This window comes from Folsomia candida, unplaced genomic scaffold (genome assembly GCF_002217175.1).
Source record: "Folsomia candida strain VU population unplaced genomic scaffold, ASM221717v1 Fcan01_Sc001, whole genome shotgun sequence".
In the NCBI taxonomy this organism is placed as follows: Eukaryota; Metazoa; Arthropoda; class Collembola; order Entomobryomorpha; family Isotomidae; genus Folsomia; species Folsomia candida.
In genome coordinates this window covers 19,092,214-19,110,707 of record NW_019091193.1, presented here as the reverse complement: position 1 = coordinate 19,110,707, position 18,494 = coordinate 19,092,214, and the positions used below count along the sequence as shown (strand labels likewise).

Here is an 18,494-nt window from a genome sequence, read left to right as displayed (position 1 = left end):
TAGGATACATTTGGAGGGACCTGGATGATGAATGTCCGTGCATGAGCAAGATTCAAAAATCTCGAGTACCCAGACCCTGGGCGGGAAGTGGGAGATCATGGAGTGGCAGTATATCTATTTGGGAGGAGGGGGAGGAGGATTGAGTCGAGTGTCGGATGAAGTGTATGTGTGAGGAGTTGGAGCAAAAGCCTGTTCGCAGCTATGCATGAGAAATGCGAGTTGCTGAGCTGGATGAAATTGGACCATTCATTCTCATATTATTGTCCCAGAGAACTCTTGTGAAACTCTGGGCAAGTTGACAGGCAAGGCTATCATCACTTTGTAGTTTGTGCAGTAAGTGAAAGTAGAGGCAGGACATGCTTTCGCTTGGCTGGGGGTGTGCAGAAATCCAGAGAAATTAAATCCATCTCAGACTTTCAACTTTTACTTCATAAAATGCAAATTCGAAACTTTCACTGAATCCATTTCAAAAAATTATTACTAAAAAGTTCGAGTGCAACATGCACAACTTTTTTGCAGCGAGAAAAATTTCAAACTTTTCAAACTGGTCCGGTTTCATTATGCTGTATTGTACATGCTCACCCTCTGATTTCGTCTAGGCTTATTTTTACATAGTACGTACTATGCAACGATAGTGAAGGAGGGAGAGAGCATGCAAACTTCCAGGCAGTCATATCCGCCAGCCTGCCAGCATCCAACAACTGGGCCAAACCAACAGGATTTCATTTCACGGCAGGCTTGGTCGATGTGGTATGGCATGATATGACACAAAGCCCATTCATTCTTCTTTTGTTTCGCATATAAATAAATTTGAGTGGATAGTGTCAGCCTCCAACAAGGAACGAGGGGGATGAGCTGGGTGCATGGTTTGTTGGCAGAACTGGGTTTATTTGTTTGTAGTCACCAGGAACCAGGATGATGATGATCATGAATAAAGTGAGGTCGCATTTCAAATAGAATATTATACGGTCTCGGCTTACGAAAAACAAAATCGTGTGCCATTTCATTTCTCCGCCGTGCTGACTGGCATGCAAGTGAAACCAGTATTTCTGGCTGTCGAGTTGCGAACCCCACTTTCATTATTTATTTGGGAGAAAGTGTGCAAAACAGAACGTAATTTGAACCCTTGTTGTTTGAATAATGTGAATTTTATGAAGCAAGTAATTTATTCTCCAATTGAAACTGAAGTAGGTGGCACGAAAGCCGTTATTGTGTTTTTCAGACTTTTTATTCCAGCAACAAATCGCTTAAACACTGATTGTCTCCAGCAAGGTTTTCAACAGGCTTTTCATCAGTTTTCCATTAAAGCACGTATGACGGTTTCGTTTAACTTTTTACAAATTGAAATTTTGTACAGCAAATCAATCTTAATGTCTCATGAAGGGTTCCAGATTGTCTCGTTAAATTTTCAAAAGCTGTCATTTGAAAAGAAAATCAGCAGACAGCTCTTTTTATACGCACGGTTTATGTGCGATAAAAAATGCAACCTCTTCAAAGTGACCGATCATCGCGATGATGGTGCTGATGTTACGTGCTTTACTTTCCCGAAGCACGGGAGAAGAATTGAGCCAAACAGAAAGTTGTGAGTTACAGTGTGACAAGAGACATTCAAAATATCCTGGACACACTTTTATGAAAGCATGATATTCCTAGTCGTCGCATTCTTCCTGAAAACTCTAACTAGAGTTCGTCCACAATCCACTTTCGCATTTTTGAATCTAGACAACGCGTGCTTTGTTAAAACTAGCATTCAATTCTTGTTGTCTTATAATGAGGTTTATTTTACAGAAGGTGAGCGTGCTTTCTTGCACAAAAAAAACATTGAAATGAATGTGCCATGCAGGGTAGAAGTTCACACAAATTATTTTTTAGTCCCAAAGCCATTCTAAATTTATTCCTGTCTGTTCATCACTTTTTTTATTGTTGAGAACAAAATTTGTAAAAGTAGGTGGTTTTATGGCACATATGACCCCTTGTAAACAGTTCATGAGGGTCAATTCATCAACAACTGGTGAAATGGTTCACGAACTTTCCAATCAAACTCAAGTCAATTTCCGATTTATTTTCCGGTGGGATTTATATTACTATTTTGGTGTGTGCCTGAAAATCTGCTGCTGACACTTGAAAAACTCGCAAAATTCACCACATTCATTAATATCTGTCACTGTCTGGATCAGTACGAATGACAAGGTTTTCCAGGATGGCGACTGGGAGAGGAGGAACGACATGGGTGTGGATTAGGCTGTTCGTTTTCCTTGTTCGTGATCTCTGCTAAGTTCCAATCTTTGAGTGACGGCAAAGGTGAACAATAGCACCACACTTGCACTTTCTTCCGCAACACCACCTCCGCCAATACAATGGCCCTGTCCACAAATCCTGCTCGTGTATCTACTTGCATCCGAAAATGGTGTCCGCACAACTCAATCATTTTCTCTCGTGCTAAATTTCATTAAATGCAGAAGACGTATATACAACATACTAACCTCAGTTTCCAAGGGTTCCAAGATTCTATAGTGGGTGACCCCGTACTTTCCCAACGTTTGGTTACCTACCACCGCTAAGAGCACTTACTTACTCATTCACTTTCACTTTCTTCCCAAACTCGCTAGGCTTCTAACCTTCATCATAAGTTACGGCCCCTTTTGTATCTTAACTCATGTCGAGACAAGGTTGCGAGAAACGAGGAGGGGTGGGCGTACGACGTTACTCTCTCACTTATTTCTTTCTGCTGCTATAACTAACAATAAGTACAAGCAGGAAGACCGTTAATCGTAAGGTTTCACAATTAGGATTTCAAAATAAATATTCTCCGAGGTGATGAATTTGACGGAAAAACTATACTCGGTCAATAAGCCTTGAAATAGTTTCTTAAAATAATAATTCGTATTACCCTATAAACGAAACTATCTGTACATGGTTTAGATTTGTTTCTGCGAGTGACGAAGGCTTGGAGAATGAAATTGTTACAATAGAGAAATTCTGTTTGATTACTCTGGTTGCATTGTATTCAGATCGTTTCCTGTTTCGTAAAAGTGCTAGGACGGGATCGGGTATTTTCTAATCCGTTGGATAACAGTGAATGAGTGGCAACAGGAACCATGTACATAGATGAACTGGCCTTAAATCAATAAAGACGAAGTTTAGAAAACCGTCAAGAGTTTAAGATGACTTCTATTGTCTGGTGAAAGCAGCACTGGTTTGTCTCTAGTTTTGAGGCATTCTGCTTCAAAGATGTTTTACTTCCATTGATCAGTCAGTACTTAGAACAATGAGAAAATAGCGAAATGTAACAATTAACTTGTATTTGCTTGAAGTTGAAATAATTGTTCTAGAACGTAATATAAAAGCATAAAAAATTTGCCAAGAAAAATATTCGTCTAAAATAAAAACTGTTGAGGTAATAATGTTTCGTTTTGCCTTGGCCTTTAAAAAATGTTTCGATTCAGACAAGCATAAAGTGATTTTTTTTACAGAAAATATCTTTATTTGTTTCTAGTACATAGCAGAATGCAAGCTGAGTATCCGTCTGTATGGCTGGGTGAAGCTTTCTCTGGTAGTGCAGTGCATATCCCAAAAATATCCTCCGTAGAAGTAACAACATTGATTGAGCATTAGCAACATCAGCCGCAACACATCCCTAGAAAGTTGTTACATACTTGACTACACTCAGCGAAAAGCGAGGAAGACGAAGAGGGTGGAAACTTTCTAGAAAAATGGGTTTCAAATGTGTTTCTCAAGATTTGTTTGTTTTCCTGTGTCTGCCTCATTTTCCTTTCCTCGACTACAGCAAAGTACACGGCGAGCATGCCTAGAAATACATCGGAAGTTCAAACTTTACCAAGGAGCAAAGTGAAAGTCTAGTTTAGTTTCTCCCTGATTCGCATTGAAAAAAAACTTGAGATGAAGAACCCAATCTACAATCACATCACAATTCAATTCTGATTTCCTCCACTGCGAATTTATAGCTTTTCCGTTTTCACAGGGAAAGTTTACAAGTAGGCAAACGGGAACGAGAACACGTTCAAAAATCAGGTCATAAATTTGCAAAACAAAGTTTAGCCCTTCTTCCCCAGTTCTGCATATGTATAAAAATGTAGTTGAACCCTGCACTTTGCAATTAAAGCTATTTTAAAGATTTTAAGTGAAAGCATATGTACCACCGCAATGTTAAAAGCGTAACAAAGTTTGGCAATAACAACTCTTTCTCTCTCCGTTCAATATGCCACGTGCTGATTTTAACATTTTGACACAACAACTTGTATAATCTGCGCTGGAGCAGTCGGTCACTGCTGGAACATTGGCAGACTTTTTCCAAGACTTTCAATTCCATTAATTCCAGAGTCTCTAAATTGGTCTAATTAAGTCACAAGTTAAAATCACTACAGTCACAAAGAAGCATCTTTTGAACTGCTTTCATTTCATGGAACCACATCAACAGACCAACAACCCTGTGGTGCACTCAGTCGCTACTGGTTGAATTTATGTCGAGTTTGGCTGTTTATTAGTTTTTCTCTTCCGAGATGATGAGAAAGTACAAATAGAATGAGGAAGAAGGAAGAGAATCGTATTTTCGAACTGCGGGCGTTCTTTCTTTCAGTCTTCACTCATGTTTTGTTTTCTGTTTGTTGGACTTCAAATGCATAAAATTGCTGCTGCTGCTACATTTCGTCGCTTGAATTCAGCTTGTGCTTCTGGTAAATACAAATATGAAAATCTAATTTAAAGTAAATTCACCCAATACGACTTGCGCGTTGAACTAAAGATGCGTAAAACTCAATATCTTATGTACATACTTAAGTCTACGTATTTATTTATTTACATGTCTTGGCATAGAGAAATAATAATTTCCTCATTTTAAAAATACATAAATATGAAAAGCAGGATAATACTTTTCAAACTTTGAGTGCTTTTGGGTCAATGCTTAAATCTTTAGTGTACTACATTTGACAATATAAGAAGAATCACATTATTTCAAATTCACAGAATATTGTTTTCCATCAACTTTTTAAGTAGATTTACGTGACTTTGTTGTTTGTTCTTAGCATTTCATTGCTTTCAAAGCAGTTGAGTAGCCTACATCTGTCATTTCACCCATTTTATTATACGCATTTAAATTAGAATAAATCTTGAGCTGCTGAATCTAGTAAACTACTCGGACATATATTTGTACGTCCACATTTCATTATTCTGTAGTAAAAGTAGTAAAAAGAATGAGGAAGGCAATTTCGGACACCAGTGAAAGTCTACTACTTATTCCTACTGTATTAAATGTGACATGTTGTGTTCCAACTCTGGCTACGTACTCACTACAGTTCTAAGTTTTTGTTTACCAAGTCTTACTTTTGGCTTCCTATTTATTCTCTGAGATTTATAATCTTTCGTCCTTCGGGAACAGACGCGGAACAGAAAAATAAATAAAATAAAATGTCTAATTTTATGGACGTCCGCAGAAGCTTTTCTTTTAGAACAAACTCTGATTTTATTATCACTCACAATTTACTTGGATCCCGATTACATGAAAACAATGTTGAATAATGAGACGACAATTACAAAGGCCGTTTCATTCGATAATGAAATGTCCTGCTTGATCATGTTGATTTTCTATACTGATTAAGGCCTTTTCATCGTTTGAAATATACAAATTCTGAAGAATTTTTGTCTTCTTTAATATTGCTCACCCTATTTAATTGCACCATGAGAGGTTCTGCAGGAATGAAATTAATTCTGTCACGAGGAATGCGATCGAGATATTGATGTTATGGTTAGTTTATGACAAATCTCAGGAAGAAATACTCAAAGGAGTCCTTTTTTGATATTTATTATTATTTTAAACTAATTTCCAAGTTGAGATGAATTATATTTGTGAATATCAACAGTTTTCTAAATTCCTTCACTTTTGAGGTTTACCCCGCTCGCTTGTACGTCGACAAAGCATGGATACGCACAATGCACAAGATGACGGACCTCATAATTTGGGCAACCATTACATTTAGTGCTTGGAAAGATGGGACCCTTCTGCCCAAATATAAAACAACTTTTAATGCCAAAACCAGTTGGACTCTCAACTTATCAACTAAATAAAGTATTTTACTCACCCTTTTGCTTTACGACGCAGCAAAGTTGCAGAGACAAGTTTATGCCTGCTGTTTGTCTCCTACATTCACCACATCTTATCTTTCGGCTAACCAAGTTCATCCCACTTTTCTCTCATTTGCTTCTCCATTTCTCTTTTTTCCTGCCAGCTTTCTTGCTCGTTTCCCTTTTCCTCTGCGGAATACGATGTGAGCAACTAAATTGTTTGAAGATTTGGGTGGTGAGAAAAGCCGCTCCAAATTATGACCACTTGCGAATTTCACTTGGAGTAATAACAGGCACAGATAACCAGGTCAAAATTACTTTGTTTTCTGGAGAAAGCATTGCATTTCTTGAAAGAGGAGGAGAAAGTGAGAATGCGAGGGAAAGTTGAGGTTACTCTTCGGCATGCTCCGTGCAGTAAAAATGTTCCCACACGGTACATGCATACATGGTACATGGTGCCTACGTAGTCGTGGGACGATGATGAGATATATGGTATGTCGCGACCAATCCCTAAATTATTTCATTTGGCTCCCTCTTGGAACTGCTCCACATTCTTCGTCTTTATTAGCGAAAACAATTCGAGTAAACAAGAAAACAAAATAGAATGACAGGGACAGATAGCGAGCGATTACAAAAGTGAGAAAGTTGGTCAAATAACTACTCGATGTCGGTTGGATACAGATATTATTCTGGTGAAGGCGTATACCACTTCACCAGCCAGATAATAGGTTCGTGGTGGTAGTAGTGGCGGCTGTGGAAGTGGTTGCATTGTACGCAGCATAGTTTTCTTCTCTGGATTTCTCTCGGTTTTTCTCTAACTAGTCGAGCAACAAAGATGAGACCAAGATTTCCCAGGAGAAAGTCTATGTATTTTTATAATTAATTCGGTAATCAAGGATCGAGAAGAGGAGAGAGTGGTGGGGGGTGGTGGTCTGCTTCGTGGTGTGCAGACGAAGACGAGCCAGTTATGCTGTGTTCTTAATTTCGAGTATTAATCATACTTATATCTATTTAGCTAGCTAGCTGGTTGGGCTGCTGTCAAGTGTATAAGCAGAGTTTATTCAGTGTCTGAGCTCAGCCCTGCCACAGGCTGTTTGTATAATTAGTCTTATTTAGTGAGTCTTATTCATTATGCCTACCTCCCATTTCCCCAGCACACGGAAGGTATCTCGTCCTTTCGGTAACACCATCAAGGCGAGAAATGAAGATTTAGAAGCTATTAGGAGCCTTTCCCTGCAAACGTCACCAGCAAAAATATACAAGATCAATTTCTGATAAAGTGCATTTTTGGTCATCGTTCAGGTTTGTTTTTCATTCAGAGCTGAAAAAGCAATACGATTAATTATTTGCCACACAAGAATGGAGAAAAAAGGGTTGGCAATCCAGAGCTTAATTGTCCGTATACCGTTTTTGTAGTTCTAATGAAAGGGAGCACTGACAAGCAAAATGGGGGTGGGACGAGTTGGCGTGAGACGGATATGAGTCAAATGTTGGTGAAACATTGTTCTATTTTTTCCGTGACGTTGTCTGAGAAATTGGACAGGATTCATGCTTTCAGAGCAGAAAATAAGTTTGTTTTTGCAATTCTGCAAAAGTGGTGCATATATAAATACATACGAGGACAACAATAGCAGCAAAAAGCAGCGTTGCAGACAGACACAAAATGAAGAAAAATTGTACTATCCAATTTGCAGCAAACTTGGAAAAAAATATTCATGGCTATACGTATACCAAGACTAACATGCAGTCAACAGTGAATATTTGGGTCAGTAGACTTAAACTAAACACCATGCACATCGCTTACAGTGGCGATGAAAAACTCGCTGCTTTCTCCTCCAAATTCATTCAAGTTCTAACAATGTTTCACCTACATTCTCGTCAATCGTTGGCTCTAGACGTCAAGACCTTTGTTGGCTGGATTACTGCCCACACTGTAAATAAATATTCATTTCGAGGGAGTATTCACTGAAATTTTCAACTATCTGTAGAACGAGGATCAACTTTCTTTCGCACCATAAATTATACGGCATGACCCAATTTTATCTTTTGCCTTGCCTTGTCTAGATTTAAGTAGTCGGCATCACAGCATCCTCGGCGTTCAGGTACGTATTTACGAGGAGCGAAAATTCAACAATTGCATTATGCACCTAGATAGGCAGAGAGGTTGGGAGAGGGTGATGGACATAATGAGCCGCCTTTTACACAAGATGAGGCAAGTTTCTTTTTGGGTTTATTGGTACGTCATTCATAAAAGTCAACGTCAAAGTAAACGAGTTTAGCCCAACCTGTGTTTTACTTACATTGGAGCCCCACAAACTCATTCTCTGGTCGAAAGTCAATTTCACTCAATCTGTGAATAAGAGAAAGAGAAAGCAGCGGAGAATGAAGGAGCACAACGGAAGTTGGCTTAATTACGCTACATGGTGCTCTGAAGGTGGTAAACTTTTCGGCATCATTAACGTTTCTTTATGGAAGTTGTTGATTGTTTCTCCTTTCCAAACCGGGAGAAACGTGTTGGTTAATTACTCGAGGAAAACGATTGCGCAGATATGCCGTGTTTCGAACTTTTATGTCATATAATAATGATTATGAGGACTTAGTGTACAACTTTCTCGTCTTTCCAACCATTTTTCGCCATACATATTACGTAATATCATTATTGTTAGACGATTTTGTATGAATATAACAAGTTGCGAGCATGAGGAATGCACCCTTTAATCCAAGGAAATGTGGTGATTATGACTTCCCATAAGCCCTTTACATAATCACACCTTCGTAATATTATACAGGGGATCAATCGGCTCATGCAATTTATTAGCACCGTGTATTACTGCACAATGTGTTCTTTACACAACCATCGTAAAACCTGAAAATTTTGATGCAGCAATGCGAATCTAAATATTATAAATTTCTACCAAGCATCATATTTAATATGATATGAAACGCTTTGCAGTGAGGATATGGTTGGATAAAATGGAAGGAGAGGGGCTCACTATGTAGGGCCAAGATTATGCATTTTGTACCATGTTTAGTATGCCAAACAGAACCAATGGATGACAACTGAAATATACATGTGCGACCATAATATGTGGATGACGATTTAATATAGCATAGGCTTATTTAGCGTGTTCACTAGGTGAGGATGGAGGCATCTGGAAGCCGTCAGTGCTTTGTTCGTGCATAGCAATCTTTTTGTGGTTGCATGTATCCCATTGTTTTGGGTTATCTGCTAATGACTTGAGGGCAGTTCTAAAATTTTCTGTTGCGTGAGTATGATTGAGTTAATGATACTGGACTTTTGAGCTGCTCGCCATCATACACACTAAAATGTCGAGCTCGTACAAAACTAAATCGATTTACGTGCCAAACCAAACTAATAAACTAGTACTAAACAAAGCAAAATCATGTTAAGGCGGGTTGTATAACTGAAATTTACATATCTAAGAAGTTTGAAACCAAACATGTAATAAAAGATCCATTGAAACCCCATACTAAATGTTACGAGTGTTACATGCGACTCAATTCCGACTCCACGGCAATAACAATACGAAAGTAATAGATTAAAACAATAATATCTACCTCAAATCCGAACGATGATTATAAAATTGCCGCCATTACCAATGCAGAATTTTCACTATACAACGAACTACCAAAGAAATAAACATTTTCCTCCATAAATACAATCATATACATAAAAGTATTTCATCCAAACGCTGCAAATTTGGTTGCTCGTTGTCCCACTTTGTCAGTAGTCGATATGAGCATGTGAAACCATTGAACCCCGCTGAACGTGACCAGTTGACATAATATCGCTCTATCCATGAGTTTTAAGCAAGGAAACTATGATTTTCAAAGCCGCCGAATGGGTCTTACACGGGATCAAAGGGCAGACAGCCGAGACCACGAGCACCAACACCACGCGCCTTTGATCAGTGGTCAACAGAGAAAGAGTTATGATCACATTGAAAAAGAATGAAAATAAAAATAGAAAACAGTTTCCGAGAAACGATGCAGCTGGTGTAAACTTGATATCGCACAATCACACACACTTTTTCGCCCTACTTGTACCCACTGACATGAATTTATTGATGATGAGATGTATATATAGAACAAGTGTGTATAGTATAAGTTGGTATAAAGGAAGATGCGAATGTTACTTGCTTTCTCCTCAGAGGACAATGAAAAATGACATAATTTTTGCTTATCTATTTTCAGATAATAAGTTACAGTTCACCTCGCGGCGGAGTCAGCGTCGTTACGGAGAAGGTAAGTTCTGTGCTATTTTGTTCTAAATTCAATTTTATTTCGTGTACTTCGATAAATTTTTTAATGATTAATCCTAGTAAATAAAAATACATCATTGTCTGGACATTGGAAAAGAGTAGATTTAAACGCATTTGTCTGATTATCTTCTTAGGGTGAGACGACCGTGAGCCATCTTCTGATTTTGATGGCTAAAAATGCGGATTCAGGTAGATATTCGTGTTCACCGAGTAATGCTGCGCCCCACGGAGTCAATGTGCACGTGCTGTCAGGTAAGTATGGTGACCCACGCCACAATACCCCTTGAATATATATTTTATAAATTCCAAAACTTCCAAGCTTCGTATTTTAACCAGATAATGTCTAATTTTACCTGCTTTTTATTCTAAATTTTGAAACCATTTTTGAAAGAATATTTTTTTCGAATTTTAGGTGAAAAGCCTGAAGCAATGCAAACCGGTGGACAGATGCCACAGCAAATCCCAGTCAGTTTGTGTCTCTTGTCTACTGCCATTCTGCTCATGATATATTAACCGACTGGGACAGCGACCCTCTTACTTTACATACTTTTTTGATACAACTAAATTACTAAACAATTAATAATGCGGAAGAAGACTTCATATCGTTCAACTCAAAGTTTACGTTAAGGATGCTCCACAGAGGTTAGTAAACAAGCTGACTTCTTTTTAATAAGGATTTTCAAGTCAACCAATTTTCACGATTATCTACATAGATACGTACCAGGGTGCATAAACTTTTTTGTTGTCCGTGGTTTCTCCTAAGGGGGTGATGCAAGGATGAATTTTTTTCAGAAAAATTAAAAGTTCGGGAATTACATGTGATTTTGCTTTGAATTTGGGTGGTTTCCATGCCAAATTCGCATGCAATTCCCGAACTTTTAATTTTTCTGAAAAAAATTCATCCTTGCATCACCCCCTTAGGAGAAACCACGGACAACAAAAAAGTTTATGCACCCTGGATACGTACATACTTAATTCGGTGCTGTTGTAAATTAAAAATAATCTCAAGTTTATTTGTGTAGAATTATAATCAAACATAATGGTTACCTTGAAAACAATAATTCATATTTTTTTCATCGAACAAAGTGTGTATGTAGCCATCAAGATTGATAAAAATAGATAATTAGCTCGGGCTCTGCCAGGCTAGATTTATTATACGTTTTTGGAAGAGAGATATTTTCGGAAACACTAGTCATTAGTGTTTCATAACATAACGTAAGTATAAGAGTGAGTAAGATGGTGAGATTCCTGATAGAAAGGCTGAGGAGAAATAGAAAAAGTGTATTTTTGTCCAATTAATGAAAAGGTCACGCCCATAATGAAAGGACGTTATTATTAGTGCAGGATATCAGTTATGATTGGAGAAATGAGACCAGTTAAATAAATAAAAATACGTATGTGTCAATTCTACCGAACCAGACAGTTGTGCTGATGATTTCAACTGCCACACCCCTCAAACAGCCATCAACTTTCCTTTATATTATTTAGCAGGCATGTCACTATAGAGAGATAAAAAGGTAAGGGTTACCTGAAGTCCAACAACTGCAAACAGTGGAGTGATACTTATATCGTTGCGAATGAATTGGAATTCACGTCATATTCTACTCAGATATTATCTTATCCTCCTTCCAAATGCATGTTGCATGCATTTGTACACGTCATTTTGTACCCGAGGACTCGTGATGGTGCAGTTATAAGTGAAAGTAGATAATGACCTCGAAAAAGGCTAATAAGGGAGTCGCGGATTTAAAAAATGCTATTTTTGTGTCGAAATTGCTTCCCATAAAAGAATTAAGTCTGATTCTCATCATAATTGGCGTAGGATTAGCATCAGCTTACCCCGTCTGTCAATCAGAGTCCAGTTGAAAATATTTCAAATAATTTGTTCAAAAACATTTTCATTGCAATTCATCATTTCCGTGATTGATCCAATTTCTTTGTTGCAAAATGTATTTCATAGATCCAAACTGAAGTAAATTCGTTATGCAAGGGTTCAATTCAACAAAATTGGTAGTAACTGCATATACATTTTTACGTTGTACGTAACAACTTGTACACATTATTATGAACTTATGCATGATATGATAATGTATGTTATAGGTATGTTATAGCATGGATGATTAGGCAATTGTTCTAAATTTAAAAAAGCTCATCTTATAGCAGGGAAAACACTGAGCAAACATAAGGTGATTGGAACGAATAAGTATGTGCATAGACAATTATAGAGTTTCACTTTTCCATTATTTACTTGGACCGTTATGATTTTTGCTGCTAACAATATGAACATTCATCAATGCTGGATTCTTAGCACAAGGTCTTTCTTGATGATTACAATGATTATGAGAGTACACGGAAAGTGCGTGTTTATGCATTGTACTTTACTTTGATGATGATGATTATGACTGGGTCGGGATAAAACGAGAAGAAACTGCAATCACGAATCGAGGCAGAGAAAGAAAGCTACCTCGAGTTTTAGTCAGTCATGAAATTCAAATTGAATATGAGCCTGCAAATTGCATACCTATTCCACGGCCCTGATGTAATATATGTAACCAAGAATAGAATAAATTTTTATCCCGGTATAATTGAAATTAAAATATTGCGGTAAAACTACGCAATAGTTCAACTTGTGAGAATGTACTCTAAGAGATTTCTTCAGATTTTCGGATTTTTGCACCATTTTCCCCTTGCTCCAATAAGGTCGGGCATGTCGGTTCGTCTATTTTGAATTACTTGGCAGATATTGATTAGTTTCATGTCCGCCTTTTTACCACCAATTTATTTCTAAAGGGTTCACTTTGATGGCTTCTTCAACCATTTAGTCGAGTCAAGTGAAGCAAGACATTTTCTTTTCAACCTCTTTATCCAGCAGTTTCTCGACGCCACTTTCTTAGAATAAAGATTTTCCAAGTTTTCCTTGAGTAAACTCATCTTCTTTCTACTCGTGAAGGAAGCATTCATAAACTAAGCCAGGTTCTAAGTTGTTGTGCACTTTTGTTTGGTCAGATTTTTGTGTTTGATTTTGATTCTTGGCTTAATACATAAAGCATTCAGAGTAAATATTGCAAAAATAAACCAAAAGTAGGACGAATAAAGTAAGCAAAAAGTCAACTGAGGCAACTTATTTGCTCACTTTATTAAACCATTAGCTAGAACTTCATAATGTTGTACAAAGTTTTAAAGAACAAATAACTTTAGCTTTTAAGCTCTGCATATTTAGTGTTATTTTTCAATTGACACGAGGACAATATTTAAACTGTAACTTAGATTCACTCCACGAGAGATAACTACTCAGATGACAGTTTATTCCAGTGTAATCATTCCTTTATTAATAATTTAGATCACTTTCTTATTATTTATAACTTGAAAAATTGCTTCAACGTTTTAACCATAAATTAATATAAGGAATTTAATTCCACAAATGTGCTAGAAATCCGCGATAAAAGCAAAGGCAAGCATCATCGTTAAAGGATATTGAAAGGCACCCGTTAGATTTTTTGCATTATTTCACCAAAATGGAAAATTCCATTCGTTTACTTCACTTTAGTTCTTATTTATAACCAGCGTCAGAATAAGAGCTTTGGGTGATCTTTTTTCTACTTCTTCGAGTGATTTATTGGCTTACAGGGCAAAGAAATGTATTATAAGGAAACCAAACCAATGTTGGTTGCTAGGGCATCACCGCAAATACATACAAATGAATGCTTGCATCCCTCGACTTGGTCCAAATTCTCATAAACCGATTTTCTCTTTTATATGTACAAACATAGGACGAATTGTCGCTTAATTTCGTTTTAACTCACATAATCCTTACTGCAACACGAATGAATGAAGGTGGTCTCAATACAACTCATACGCAATCAGTGCAATTTAAGACGAAGCGAAAGTAATAATCATTTATAGTGTATGAATGGATAACCTCATTGTCATTATTATATGCACGAAGCTTTGAGTTTATTATGTCCAGCAGAGGTTTCTCTCAACTGATCGCAAGAAAGGCAGTGTGACCAGGCCGAATAAAGTTGGACAAGTTCCAATGAATAAGAACACTTTGGGTGATTAGGCAGAACTGGAGAGAAAGTAAAACATGAGGAGACATGATGGCACTGGGTTTCACCAACCATTTTTCATTGCCACCTATACTTACATACGTACGTAGACCCCATCAAAGTAGTCGTGCAGTATGGAAGGAATAAGTATTCTTCCAGTTTTACTTTGCTAACGAAACCCGACCTACTTTCTCCTCATCCAAACCACCCAAAATTCGTGCCTCGACTTTTTCTTCGAGCTCGGAGCCTGTTTTCTTCCATTCGTTTCTGGTGGCATGTTAAATAATTTAGCCATGTTTTAAAAACACAGTGTATGCTTAATGTTGATGGTTTATGAGATGGAAGGACATTGTAAACTTCCAAATTAAAAAAAATAATGCGCCGAAATATCTATAACAAAATTTCGAATATATGAACGAAGAGATAATGTTTTCTTTGTGTACTTTTAGGTGGAACGCCAGGAGCCGTAAGTAAGCAAGTCATCCCACTCGGTTTGTGTCAACTATATCAGTCATCGTCCTTTCATAATATAATTTCGTGCTGCAAACACATACAAAACTTGACGGCGTGCGTCTACATAATTTTTATATCCAAACAAGCTATTATACAATAACGTCAGTTTGAAGGCTACATATTAAACATACTTTCGTTATGTCCTGTCCAATCATAGAAAAAATGGACAACGACAACTATCACAATGTACGTATTGTTTTATAAAATACCTAAAATTGATATGATCATCAGAAAAATAACTTCTGACATCAAATCCATTACCGAGGCCATTACCGCACAATGGAAAGCATTACCTGCAATGTATGTACACAACAACACCAAGAGTTGTCACCAAGACATCACGCCATTGTCGTCTGAGATCATTCTAACAATGGACACCCGACAAAATAGTGTTCCAAATTACCCAAATCTGCTGGATTCTTATGTTTCTACATAATAATTATTTATAACGAAAGACAATGATAATCCATATTATTTCATATTAAACCGTATCACTGTTGGAGAGCCATATCTCCTCCGATATTAAAGTTCAGAAATACACAAACTATTTAAAACGGCAAAGTAAAGGACGATGTCAACTGACAAAATTTTGCTGATTGACACGTGCTGCTGCTCTTACAGAATTTCAAATCTTGTGTTAAGACACTAACATTGCGAAGGGATAAGTTCAACGACTCAATATTGTCATTGTTTGTGTATTGTTCTTACTACTGGAGTGACAATCTGGAACAAAAAGGTTTCAACAAAACATGTAGAATGTGACATTTTGAATCATCGCACATATTTCTTGAAAACGGATGGATGAGGCCCTCCTACCTGAAATGAACTCGTAGGGAAGAAGACGATGACAAGGAGCATTCTACTCGTAATACTTATCATGACATCTTCAGCCGGTGCGTACATCAATTTGACGTCTGAAGAGAACATGGCATTTGTAATAATATATACGAAGTGTCGGCAAGAATTGACAGTTTGGAAAGCTGGTAGACTTTCTTTCTCTCATCCGCTTCTGGGGAGAAATATTTCCATTATTTGCAGTTTTACTTTGAAGTTCTTAATTCTGATAAGCGCATTCTTGATATTTTTAGCAGCAATGTCATCAATTCGAATGGATTTTTTTATTTCACACTAAAACCGGTGTGTGGTGCTAAATGTTTATCAAGAAAGAATCAGAACTTGAACTATCTATGCATAAGTAGCTTTAGTTCTACGTACTTAACACAGGAAAATTAAGGTAGCAAATAGTCTCAGCACATTATGCGATAACCAACAAACAAAATTGTTGACGCTTGCTGATTCAAGGCTCAAGTTCAAGGTGAATAATGTGAAAGTGCTGATAAGGGAAATATATAAGCAGACGCAGTGGAGCTACAAGAACGTGTCCTGATTTGGTTCATCTCACGCAAATAATTCACTAACTATGTGGCGAAACCTCATTAAATTAGAGGAACTAGCAAAACTGGGGAAGAAGCACTCCAATGAACTTTATAAACACATACACCAAAAACCAATTAAATCAGTGAACCATAAAAATAAGTAATAATAGTAATCTGTAATTTTCGTGACTTTAAATCCGTTTCTACACCCTGCAAATAATACTATGCACCATCGATCTATCTATCAGTTTAAATTGACAATTTGTGAACATCAGGTGCTAATTTGAAGGCAAATTATTTTATAAAGTGCTATTTACTACATAAAGAAGATGTACAAAAATATTTACAAGCTTAAAGATAAATGTAGTTAAATACGAATCCAAATAAAATATATGTAGATACGAAAAGTTATGTAGTGATAAATTTAGCTAAAATTCAAGATCTGTGAAACCTAGTCTCAATAATTGAACGTTTGTATAAATCTGAAACCCTCAATCAGGGAAAAAAATTCAACGCATATACATAGTTTTAAATTTAATTATGTTATGCTTTAGGTATGACCATGATTTTCTGTAATCAGTAGCAGGCTAGATAAATTCACGGAATCGCCACATGAACACATTAATTTCTACATTCAATACCTGCCTATGCAGATATATTGGGGATAATTTTACCATAATTGTCCGTGTCGTGTTCAATGGTCTCCGGAGGGAAGAAATTAGTGTCACACCAACCGAAACCAAAGTAAAGCTAATCACTTCTGCCCAAATAAACTATATGTACGCTTCTAGATAGAAGTTTGCGTGTGCTGCGTTTTGCCATTTAGTTTGTCATCCTATCGTCGTGGTTGGGTGAGTTCGGTGAATAATTTATGCACAAATCAGTAATGAGACAATGTTTTAATCATGTTTTAATCATGTCAGTTATCATTAACCAGTGTCTGTTAATTAGAGAGAGATTTCAAACCAAACCTGATTGATTTTGTCCCAAATTAAAGCTATCAAATTGTTAATTAGATGAACGAACGGACACTGGATGTACCATTAATTTCTACACATTCAAAATATCTCTGCAACACATCCGTCAACATATTGGCAACACGTCAATTAATCGTAAAAATGTGTAATAATACAGTGGCAGCCACTACCTAGTAAATAATTTAAAATCGGAATCTGGTTAATTAGGTAATTATGAATGGGGGCGTGATTGTTTGTACAATTTCGAATGAGATTATTTCAGTGATAAAAATTAACGTCGATGTTGAAAACCTTAATGTACGATGATATACTTTTATTTATTTACATATTTACATATGATAAATATGTAATTCTAAAGAGTAAGTTCATGACGGGTAATGTAACAAACACTAATCCTAGCTAGTTTGCGTCAAAAATTAATACTTGTATTTAATCTACCTCTCTACTTGACCCTTATGCTATATGGGGATTATGTAAACATAAATTTACATGTATCTATCGTTACATAGCTATATATGTAACATAATCTTAAACCGAACCTTAATTCAGACTCATCCAATCACACAAATTCTGTGAAAAAACTCCATGAGAACATCAGCGCTGCTGCAGAGAACGTTCAAAAGCAGGACTGCTCCAAGGTTTGACAAGTGACAAGGCAGCATCGAGGGAGCCTACACTTGAAGCAACGAAGAGAAGGAACGAAGCCACTTTCAAGAAGAATTTCACCTCAACGGGACCATGAAAGGTAAATTTCTAATGATTTATCCGAAAAATTCTGACACGTATGATACGATACCACAATTTTTCAAATAATAGTTCTACTATACGCAAAAACACATCTGCATACAAACACACATGCCTAGGTCTACATAGAAATTCTAACATATATACGTAAATCTTATCGTGTTTTAAAATTAGATTGATTTGTTTTGCTGTAGAACGTTGATGGTTATATCTGATGGCGTAATTTGACATTTTTGTGGCATATTAAGCATGTTAACCTGCCCCGTCTCCAACTTTACTTTCTTCCTGAGGTCTCTACTCCAACATATTTCGGCTTTACAAGTTAATAAAAGAGGACAAAACTTCAAAGGCAGAGAAAAAGTCATATGTTTTCACAAATATCCGCAGCCGTTGGGTTGGACCTTCCTCCGCCATTCTTAACTCACGTTCTGTTTGCTGTTTTATTTCCGTTTTTGGAGTTTTGACACTGACACT

General features: G+C 36.9%; 1 protein-coding gene across 1 annotated transcript in view; it reads left to right on the top strand.

Moving 5' to 3' along the window:
* LOC110843643 (zwei Ig domain protein zig-8) overlaps positions 1-18,494 on the top strand; it is a 98,228-nt gene that overhangs the window by 68,901 nt on the left and 10,833 nt on the right. The window contains exons 10-13 of the mRNA XM_022089638.2: positions 10,294-10,344; positions 10,496-10,613; positions 10,774-11,003; positions 14,860-18,021. Of these exons, the coding sequence (XP_021945330.1) occupies positions 10,294-10,344; positions 10,496-10,613; positions 10,774-10,874 (270 nt within the window). The 3' untranslated portion in view covers positions 10,875-11,003; positions 14,860-18,021. The remainder of the gene's footprint in view (positions 1-10,293; positions 10,345-10,495; positions 10,614-10,773; positions 11,004-14,859; positions 18,022-18,494) is intronic.